Raw genomic sequence first — 11,759 nt, forward strand, 5'->3', positions numbered from 1 at the left:
ACAGGGCAGAAAACAATATAGAAAGTCATTAAAATTAAGTCAGAATATGCTACACTGGGAACCCAGTTTTAGGAGATGGCATGTGATGCAAAAGGGAAAGAAATTCTGGAAGCAGATCAAACAGGATAAAACATTTTGAAATTCCTCAGCCAGGAAGATGATTTTGGATGGAAAATGTTGCATAGACTGGGAAGAACAGTGTGGTTTTAAAGGGGGATATTTTTGTGGAAACAGAGAGGAGATAACATGAGATTGCCATAGGAATAAAAAAAAAGAAAAAAAAACAGTGAAGTTTAAGGATTTTGTGTGGAAAAAACCTACGGTGCATTGAAAGTGGGAGGTAGGAATGAGCTAGGATAAGGAGAAGTTAAGAAAGGTTCTGAAGCTGTATGACAAAGATATAATTAACATAATTAATGGAGAAAATGGGACAGAGGAAAAGAGCCAGGGGAAAGGGAAAGGTGAGCAATACACTTAAATATGATTTGCTTGTAATACAAGAATTATGAGACAATAGAGAAGCTTTCTTTGACAGAAGGGTGGAATTAAAGAACTGAAATGCAGAAGTTTTACTGTTGTAAAATGAAGTCACAAGAGTAAGTAACTTCATCCAAGGGTGCAACAAAAAAAAAATATGAGAAGGCCTGTCACAAGTTCCTTTGGAGAAGTCCCTTTGGAGCAGAGTTTTTCAGATTATTCTGGGCAAGCACATTACTAAACAGAAAATCAGTGAGTTGACCAGAATCTTCATTCTTTCTGAAATAATTTTTATTCTCATTTAACTTGTGCTTGAAAAACCTTTCATACAGAATTACACTTCAGTGTAACCTTCAAACTGACATTCTTTCAGTCTGGATGAGCTGACACAGTAGGTTACCTACTGGAGAAAAATAAGAATGTTGAAATCTGTATCTGCATAATATTAAGCTGAAATTTCTTCACCTTCTTTGCATTCTTTCTCAGTTAGCATGCCTCCAGCACCTGCTGGAATCCTCATTCCCTGGCGTTGCATATAAAAAATACTAAGTAGACTTACTGCGCTAGTGCCAAGTAGTAAGATGGACAGAAAGTCCCAGAACTTTGGTGTATTAAATGCACAGATTGTGTAAAATACTAATAGAAAAATTAAGATAAAATAGATAAACTATTTCATTAACAATTAAATTTAACTTGAGTTCAGCACCTGATGTGTTGTCTCTCTCAGTTTGAAACCACAGTCACTATGGTATGTTAGTGCAGAATAAGATTTTTAACATATAAAAACCATGACAGTAAGTCAGTGAAAAGTGCTGAACTTAGAGCAAATTTCATAAGTGTCTGGCAGATCTCCAACAATCACCTTGTTTAATTTGGCTTGCCATTTTAAAATTAGTTTACTGCTCTGAAACAATGTTCTTCTTAAACCAAAATCCTACTGAGAATTCATTTCTTTCTTACTCATTTTTACCCCATAATGTATTTTTTACCCCACTAACATTACTCCAGATCTGCTTGAAGTTTTGGTGAATTGGATGACCTCACCTTGAAAGGAAAGTTGATTTTGGGGAGTGTCACTGAAAACCAGGAAAAAATCTCTCCAACCAATTTTCTAGATTAGAAAGCTGATATTACTTTATAAACAGTGCTGGGTGCACAGGGATTGCTCCTCAAAGCATGCGTCTGCAGCAACCTAACAGACATGGGTATATTCATGCAACTAATATATATTAGTCACATTTTTATTGCATATTCATTACATTTCCTGAATAAATGCATATATGCTAATTATTTATGTGGACTTACTTGGCTATGGTTTCAGATCTTCTGGTGAATCTTTTCTCCTTGAGAGTATCTCAAATATGTGGCCAGGTCATAATGTACTTCTCTTATCATTCTTTGCTCTAACACACAATCCTTGTTCTCAAAACTAAGACATCTGCTAGTATATATTAATCAATGATGTGGGTAAATAAGGAAGCAGTAGCTGGCATAAGACTATTAGTCACAGATGTAGAGATCAAACATTGTTTACTAAAGTTAAAAGGATTTTCCAACATCTTCCCCCACTGCTGCATAGACTCCTTTCTTAAAAAATATAACTTGTTTGGTAACAGGAGGGTGGTGGAGATAAGGAGGAATGAATCCCATCTGTAGCACAGACCTCTGGGGAGAACACGTTGATATCAAGTGGCACCATTACAGCTGTTTCAGCAGTCAGGTTTAGCATGTGGCTGTGCTCACCTGTGGCTGTCATGGCTGATGCACCCAGCTGGAAACTGCATCCTCTTCTCATCTAACCCTACAAGGAAAATGTCTCTGTTGATAAACTTTGCAGAGTATCTGTGGTTTGGTTCCTCACCTCTGCAATGGGACTTTGTAGTATAACTCTGGCCTGCTGTGTTTTCCTAGAATTTATTCAGTAATGTTTTTAAAGTTATTTGGGAGCTATAGATAGAATAGGGGTACTATAGACTTACACAAATGTTTTTTCCTTTTACATACATTCATTTTTGAATTGCTGCTGAATGGAATGAAACTTCAGTAAGTTTCTATTTAAAACCGAATGAAAACTATTTCTTCTTCAAGGCATTTAGGCACCTGAGCTTACAAACCATAGATCAGGATTTGTGTAGTTCAATTTTCACACCTGCCTTGGCATTGGGGATTTTGGAGTCCCTGGAAATTTATGGCCAAAGCTCCCTTACTGGGAATTTGAGACCAGGTTTGCAGCCATTCCAGTTCCCCTTCAGTTCCCCGGATGAGAAGTGGAAACCCTGGCTGCTCAGTCACTGGCAGCTGAGGAAAAGGCTCAGTTTTATTACTTATATTCAGTTGGCAATCCTTTGAAATTAATATGCTTCCACAGCAATTTTTATCATGATGAACTGGATTTTCCATGAGTGCAGCTTCCCACCAGCAAATTTTCAATCAGCTTTGCATTGGCACGGTACATTGTGAAGATTTTAAAAAAGCATTTTAAATTCAGTGGTTTTGTTTTCTGCCTGAGGAAGTGACTAGTGTTCAGGATGAGTGTTATTGTACAGTTTTAATTAAAATTTTTAAAATTACGCTTATCACAAGAGAGACTGTCATATTTTAAAAATAATTTTCTTGATTTTAGCATTAGTAGGAGAATGTGATAAATATTATTAGAAAATATCCTTGTTTTTAAACTTTTCACCTAGGCTTTAGATGTTTTTTCTTGAGTTTTTGTAAGCTTTCTTCAGGTTTTTTGAGAAAGTCAGATTGTCTCCTGCTATCAGCCTCATTCATTGGTTTCATTGATGATACCAGTTTATAAGAGTGGAGGATTGACTCCGTATGTTTATCTTAGGAGAGTTTAGAATTTATAAAGGTTTTTCTTTGCACTGTAGCTCTCCAAATGGGCAAATTTGTAGCAATGCTGCAGGCACGGTGTGCTTCCACTGATCAAAAATAGATGCCTGCATTGTGGAGATGTATACATGCTCTTTAGCCATCTCAAATCTTCTTTACAGAAAGGAAGAGAAATGGGCATTTCCTGCATGAGATTCATCTCACTGAAGGAAACATTTGACAAGAGTTGCTTTTACTGTACCCCGGAAGTGATTCTGATTTTTGACAAACTGAGACATAGCTGATGTGAGACCCCCATCTTAACCCTTCAGACTTTGTTTTTAATGGAGCATTTTGACTTTGCTGGAGGCTGGGTTTTCCTCTTTGTCTGTCACATATGACTGTTACAGGGTACCAGTTATGCTTCTATGCTGGATCAGAGAACCTGGAGAAATTTTACAATCATCACTGAATTTGCCCTTATCATCCTTCCCTGCCCTGTTTAGTTGAGTGGGTGAGTTTGACAAATTTGTCCACTGCTCCAGAAATACTGCTTGCCATGGCAGTATTCCCTAGAGTTGACTTAGTATCTTGCACTGTTGAATTTAAGTGCTATTCAGAAAAGGAGCAACTTATGCTTCCAGCTAACACATCCCACTAGCTGCAGTGTGCCATTACCCAGCTGGATGGCTTCTTTACCAGTCCAGTGCCATATAACCTTCCGGAGAGAGGGTCAGTACTTAAGTTAGTACAAAGAATAGCTTAGTTTGCTCTTCTGTGCTGAGGATGCACCCTGCTTCACAATTTCACTGAAGAAGACAAGATCCACTTTATTCCACCTTTTGCTCCTATATTCACAAATCAGCACGGAGCCCTTTAAGGCCATGTTATCCCTCCATGAGTGTATTTCCTGACCATTTGCAGTGATTAGGTGCTTTGGTAATGCTATACCATTATTTTTAAGCCCTGACAGACATTAAAATAAACAAAAGAAAGCTGAGGTTTACCCTCATTTGTCATGATCTGGAAATGTCAAATAAACATGTTGTCCCTCTGCAGGTCTCAGTCAGTTGTGGATCCTGGGGTGCTGAAACGCATGGATAAGAATGAGGAAGAAAACATGCAGCCTTTGCTTTCACTTGACTAACAGTTTTTGAGCATCGGACATGAACTGAGGTGGAAGGCACTGCCTCTCAGCAACAAGCAAACCATTGGGAGTGTAACAGCTGGAATCCTATTTACTTATGTTAATGTAGCATAATGGCAGCAGGTTTTACTATTCTGCCTGAATTCTGGATGCCCTTGGGTGAAACAGAAGAGAAGAAAAAAAGAAAATAAAATGAAATGAAAAAAAAAAAAGAGGAAACAATAATTTATTCTGTAAGTGCCAACTTGTTTGTAAATACAATATAATCCTCAAATTTGACTTTGTAAGTTATGGCAAACAAGTGCTATGGAAATGAGTGACTATTAAATATGTCAGTGAAGTGCACCATAAAAAAAGAGAAGAAAACATGTGTTCTCTCTTACATACACACACACATACACACAGAGAGAAATACATACTGGACAAAGAAAAATATCAAAGCCAATTAAATGTTGTCCTTCTAATAGGAAGCCAATGAGCACATTGACTACTGTTTTCTTTTTCTGCCATGCTCGTGTAACTGTGCAAAGATAAAGAGGGAATATAAGAACTTGGGAGATTCTGTTGAATGTTTCCTAACTCTAGGAATTGGTTTCCCAAATAATGTTGTGATTTAGGATTGTGATACAGCAAAAACCGTGTAACATTGTGAAAAAGATAACAGATGAACTGGAACCAATGCTTTGACAGCTTTGTTGTTTAGCTGTATGGATCTCTGAGGTTTCTTCCTTAACTTTTCATTTACGCAAGTAACCTGGTTTGTTGCCGTAATCTGGGTGTTGTAATATGGGACACATTGGAGTTACTTCTCTTGCATTTTGGGTGCATGTCAACAATTTTTTCAGAACTCTGTTCTGCCTTGGAATGAGACATTAGTCCTCTAAATACAGTGTGATAACCAGTATCTGAAAGTAAAGCCTGGCAGCAGAGGTTAAGAGTTAATCACTGAATCCTGTGTACTGGGAGACTGGATACATATATATATTTTTACCAATCTCTGACAAGCATACAAGGTGACATTGTTAGATAAGTATATTTCATTGAAGGTTTATACAAGAAATACCTATTCAATGTACTTAGATATATTATAGATTGTATATTGAGACAATGTCATTATTAATATAGTAAAACTTACCATAGAACAACAGCATCCCACTCCAAGCAAGGATTAATATGAGTAAGTTGTAGTCAAACATCTCAGCCTATGTGTTTAGGACACCTTTGTTTTTGTTGTAGTGTAACTGTATATATTGAACATGTGCCATAATAGAGAAATACATTTTACCTCAAAAGGGCAACAGGTTTCACTAGGGGTTGGGTAAATCAGCTGAAATGCATGGACTGTGTCATCTTTGTGTGCTGGTTAATATGTAGCCCATGGTAAGCTGAGGCAAGAATGTAGTTTCTTATTAGGACTTTACAGTCAGAGTGGGAAGACACACAGGGTGCCCAGAAAGACATCTGAATAGTTGGAGGTATTATAAGAGCATGTTCAGGCAGTGCAAGGATTAGTTAAGGAAACAGTGACAGTGGAGGTGGTAGCTCACAGCAACCCTGCCTCCCAAGCACCGGAGTTTAAAGAATTTCTTCCATTACTTCAGTGATCACTGAAGTTTCAAAGTCACTGGTTGTAGGTCACCTCTCCTTGCCCAGGATGATTAAAACTGTAAGATTTAGTAGGCTGAGTTAAGAACAGAGTGAAATCTTGACAGGGTGTCATCTAGAGTTTAGCTGTAACTCCTGTGGTGGCAGCTTTGCATTTCTCAGGGCTGAGACAGCCCTGATTCTTCCAGCATCACCCTTGATTAGCCCAGACAACACACAGATAAAGCTTTCCTACTTTGCAGTTCGTTAGCAACGCTGATAAATATTGTATGCCCTAACATGCCATCACATTGCAGGAACTTGTCTGAACAAGTTATTGCCTTTCTGCTTTCTGCTCTCCTAATTCTATTTTCATGATACGTGTTATGAAATGCAAAGAGAAAAGATATGAAACCTGAACGTCTTATCAGTCTGTCCTACAAGTTGTCAGTAGTAGAAAGTGTTGTAATACTACTTCTATGGTTTGAGAGACTTGAAAAAATGATCAATCCTTATATACTATTTTGTTCAGTCCTGTTTTTCTCATTCCTTGTAACATCATGCTGGATAAGTGAGATGTGTATCCAGGATTTGCAAAAGTGCCATATTTGAATGTATGTTGTATATGTCCACACTTCTGGTTAGTAGAATAGCATATTGTCATTGATCTGATTTTTAAATCCTTATCAGATAAAACTGTAACATCAGTAGAAGTTTTATCCTTTTAAGGGCTTCAGGATTTAGTCAGTATTCCACATGTATGCAAACTGTGACTCAGTGGTGATCAATATCTTCATGAATCCTTTTAGAAACATGGGCTAGACTTTGGTGTGAGACAGCAGAATGCTGGTTTCAGAGTACAGCAGCTGTTTGGTCAGAAATTGCAAATCTTCTCCACTGTATGGAGCTTAAAATTTGTTTTGAAGCTTATAAATTTGTTTTCTTTGTGAATCCTTTATTTATGCACTTAAATGTAGTTTATGTAATATTTTCTCATGCCTGATTTCAACTTCAAGTTAATGAGTATTATTACATTCTTTCCAGAAAATACAAGTAGGATATATTATAATTTTGTGTAACTGGGACCTCATCTTTCACCATGAACAAAATTCCTTTTTCAGTGAGGTTCTCTCTGTTAAAGAGTTGGGCTACAGGTCTTCTTGGCCGCAGCTTATATTTCACTGAAGCAAATTCTGGCAGTGGTAATTGCAGTTGTGACTTTGGATAAGAATATGAAAATGGGTAAGAAAAATAAATATACCCGTTGTCAGTATTCTTTGAAGGCATTTCTCTTTTACACATCAGGGTACATAAAGGGTAGATTTTCTTGTAGAAAATCTTTATAGGTAGGTCAATTTTTATTAGATTAAATTTGGACTGAAAACTTTTTCCAATCTTTGTAATCATAGAAATTGCTGTCTAATTTTTATAGCAGAATTGAAGTGCTAAAAATAGAATTCAAATGCTTGGGAGTATTCCTCTTAATTTCTTACCTTTGTTGTGTATTGGGTAGAATAAAACGTTTTTGTAATAATGCATGCTGATATGCATATAAAAAAATATCCTGCAATATGAGGAACTTAGTGGAAAAACTGGGTACACTTGTCCAAGTAACTATACCAAAAAAAAAAAAAAGGAAGGGAGAAAAAAAAGTGTAAAAATTGATAGTTTTAGGCCTTTGATAAGATCTAAAAGTATCGCCTTACATGATGTCTTTTCCAAGAAACAAATGTTAAAAAATATATGGAAAAGTTATGGAAACTTCCATGCCCAAAGCTTTCCTCTTGTAAAGAGATGTCAATAGTCTCTTGGCTTTATAGAGACAGGTGATCAGACCCACTAAGCTCCAACAACTACACAGAGTCCCAATAGCTATTCATTGTAAAATAGTTTGAGATGTCTTTACAGAAATGTAAATTTACTGTATAGCGTATTTAAAAAGATGTTTTGCACTCTACAAACATGCTATGCCTAGTCACAAAAGATATTTGTGGAGACATATGTAAATTGAACACAGAATTAAAGAAAGTAGGCATAAAAGGGACCTCAAGAGGTCATTGATCTGTGGAGGAGTAGATTCACTTTAATGTCACTCTCAAAGAATTGTTTTAGCTCAGTACCTTTCATGGAATGCTCTTTGTATTATTTAATCACAGTCACAGAAAGCCTAAGCACATCACCTGACAAAATTGTAACCTGACAGTATTCATGCCTTTTATTATTTTCCTCTTCTGTTTTGGAAATTAAAGTTTGTCAAACATCATAAGAACTACCATTTAGAATTACTTGGAGAACACTTTGCAATAAGCTTTGATCATATCCCTGTTATTATATTGTTTCTGTTATTATTGATGTATGTATTTGTCAAGTTTTTTGATAAAGTTATGTTTGAAAGAGGATACAAGAGAGGAAAAAAATCAATCAGGCTTCAGGATTTTGTTTAGAATATTAAAATGTGATTTTGGGGGGATGTTGATATTGGTTTTGATAATTTTTAATTGCCTATGGAGAAAATTCTGCTGAGCTATCAACAGCATTGGGTACCAGGACAAATTTGGAAGATAAATATCATTGTGAAAAACAAGAGCAAAGGACTCAAAGGAACTGTACTGAAAGAACAATCAAATGACTGGCTGTATCAGGTCCTTCTAAAGGAAGGTATTTTGCAAGTAGCTTACAAGCATGGTGCTGAGAATAGTACTTTTGTCCACAAACTTCAAAGCACACTAAGAAATTGAGAAAATAGTAGTTATCTCACTTTCTCAGGTAGCAAAACAGAAACACAGCAAGTTAGAGACATTTCTCAATGGAAGACGTTCCCATTGTTTTTCTAAATGGCAAAGATGACACTTCAATGACACTTCAAACTCAGTCTGGTTTTAACTGCAGGAGAGAAAATAATGTGTCCCTATTTTGTGTAAGAATGTCTGGTTGTTGATTCATTCATGCCTAGATCGTTTAGAAGCTTTACCATGAGACCTTTGCAAACTGGGGATGATCTTCTTTCCTGTGGAGTTAAATCTGAATTAACATTTTGCTGAGGAAATGGCAAAAAGGGAGCATGTCCCCCACATTAAATGCCTTTCTTCTCTTTTTAATTGTTGGGAGGGAAGGTAATTTAGTCTGAAGACTACCCAAAGGAAATCGTGGCTTCTCGGTAAAGAATTCTGAACTTGGCCAGGGAGGAAACAGGATACTTGTTTCTAATTAACTATACAGGGAACATCAGCATTTTATTTGGAGGCTTGCTCAAGTGACCACAAATGAAAGTACAAGCCAGGTAGATAGGAATCCCACATCCTCTATTGCCTTGTAACTTTGAATGATCCTGTGTCAAGGGTCTGTATTTAGTAGATTGACTTGGACATTCCTTTCAGTCTGCATTTCAGCTTTCAGTTGTGTGGGAATTTTTTTCCTATCAGCTTTTGGGATCTTAATTTGTTTCCTTCATGTGGGTCTGTTGGCACAAAATGGCATTGACCCCTGTTGGATTGCACAATTTGCAAAGCGATTTTGCTGTTAAGAAATAACAACTTGTGCAATGCTGGGCAGTGGTGAAGTTCAAACATGGGTCACAAGCTCCCAGTACTTTGTCACTCCTTCTCCAGTGTTTTGTGCATGTGTAAACTGCTCTGATTGATGTGTGTTAGCTCTTGCATTATGTAAATTTAAAAAGAGAGAAAACAGAGAAGTTTCTGCAGTGAGTTCAAAATCTGAATTGGTGGTATCACTGTGGAATCCAAAAGGAGGGAGAGCATTGTACATAGGCAAAATGAAGAGCTCTCCAAGGAAAGATGCTGATAATTCCTTATGGTACACATGTTTTGTTAAAACATGGCCAAAGTATTTTGTCTACAAGGGTCGGTGGTCAGCCAGAACTGTTCTTTCTGCATCAGTTAGCATCAGTCATTTACAGCGAATCTTCTCTATTGTAGGTGTGACAAAGCTTCCTTTTGGTGTTAGCAGAGAATTCACTTCCAGAGAATTGACAGATCTGACAATTTGAAGCAGACAAATGGCAGGGGTTAATTAGGATTTGTATTTGATATGGAAATGCTGCTGTGATTCCTTAAAGAGTCTGTCACATCATCAACACACTGCAGTGCCTAAAGGCAGGCATCTCAAATCAGATCCCTTGGTTAATAAAGATTTAAGGGGAGAAAAAAAGCAAGGGAAGAGACAATAGAGGATGATAAAACACAATAATTAAAATAAAAAAAACAGAAGCAAGCCAGCAGTGAAAAGGTGTATGAATGGGAAAGATAGTGTGATAGAACTTGTATTAACACTTCCAAGAAATGAATCAGTAGCCTATTGTGTGTCCAGCCTCTACATTATGAGCAGAGTTTCAGTTTCTCACATAGTCCACCATGTATGGCCATGATGGAGCTCCCTGAATCTTTAAAAAATGTTTGAGTTACTGTGTGAAATGGCGGGTGCTATAGCTGAGCTTATGAACATGGTTTAATGAATCAGTGCACATCACCAGAGCCTCACTTGGAGATGGGCCCCAGGAATATATGAAATGCTGTTTGGCTGAAGAAATCGTGGAGGGAGAGAAGGAAAGGAACCCTGTGGCTGTAAGGAAAGGTGGCAAGCCTGTGGAGAAAATAAGATTGTGGAATTGGGAGTGAACTGATTGACCATTTTAATGGTAAGGGAGGCTTTCACCTGTTCAGTAATATGAGAGGACTTAGAAACCCCATGACACATCTGTCAGCAGAAAGGAGAGATAACATATTTCTCTCCCACACAAGCCCAGTTTCGATATTTTTAAACCTGATGCATATGGTAGACCTGAACTGCCTCTGCTGCTGCCGATTCCACAGTGACTGCCAGGATATGGGTATCATGTAGCATGCAGGAGCTGGAAAGCTAGTGTTCACCAACCTGTCCATAGGAACAGAAGGGAGGGATATATTCTGCAAGTCCCTGCTGCAGAGAAAATTTTGTGGGAGAATTCAGCACTTGCTTGAATTAAAGCCTGTCTTGCCTTGACATCAGTATCAGCGCCTACTCTGTGTGGAAAGCTGTAAGTGGTGTGGGAATCTCACCCACAAACCTCGGTGTCTCGTGCTAATTATGCAGCCTTCAAGCTATAGCTGGTGATCTGTGTCCTGTGTCTTTAAACAGTGCTGCTGGTGATGTTAATTGTAGCCATTAGTCACTCAGAGTGGAGATGATTTAAAGGAAACTGACAACTTTAAGCATTACACTTAATGCCTAAGAATATTAAATTGGTGATTGTTACAAATAATGCCTAAGATTATGATAACTTAAAGGGTTTCAGGGTTTGGTTCAGATTTAGTGTATAATCACTCTTCCTTAAATATGATTTTCCCTGATGTTTATGTGCATCTTTGATGCATCAATAGCAGAAGGAATTAAATAGTAGAAAATGTGATTCTAAAACTACAAATATATTCAGAGGGGCACATATAGAACACCTGACATTATTTAAAGAATTGTTTGCAGTTAACTAGTGTTCAACTTGAGAATAATGGCTCTTCTAAATCATTTGATTCTCTAGCTCTTTCACCCTGTGGACTGTTGTGTGAAATGTGTTCTACAAAACATTTCCAGCTCTTCATCCCTTCTCCTACCCTCAACAGCATGCTGTCTGCTGTATGTACTTTATTCTATGAATAACTGAAGAAAACTATAAAAAAAGCCCCAACACATTTATAATCTGCAGACTAGATCTTGAGGACCAGTATTTTAAATATTTCCCTTG

The 11,759-nt window shown here is 37.3% G+C and overlaps 1 protein-coding gene across 1 annotated transcript in view; it reads left to right on the plus strand.

The window, feature by feature from the left end:
- CLVS2 (clavesin 2) overlaps window positions 1-11,759 on the plus strand; it is a 59,555-nt gene that overhangs the window by 46,835 nt on the left and 961 nt on the right. Inside the window, exon 5 of the mRNA XM_017829982.1 lies at window positions 4,354-11,759. This exon is cut by the window's right edge and continues 961 nt beyond it. Within this exon, the coding sequence (XP_017685471.1) occupies window positions 4,354-4,441 (88 nt within the window). The 3' untranslated portion in view covers window positions 4,442-11,759. The remainder of the gene's footprint in view (window positions 1-4,353) is intronic.

The sequence above is a fragment of the Lepidothrix coronata genome, unplaced genomic scaffold (genome assembly GCF_001604755.1).
Source record: "Lepidothrix coronata isolate B3197 unplaced genomic scaffold, Lepidothrix_coronata-1.0 Scaffold5, whole genome shotgun sequence".
NCBI classification, from domain to species: domain Eukaryota; kingdom Metazoa; phylum Chordata; class Aves; order Passeriformes; family Pipridae; genus Lepidothrix; species Lepidothrix coronata.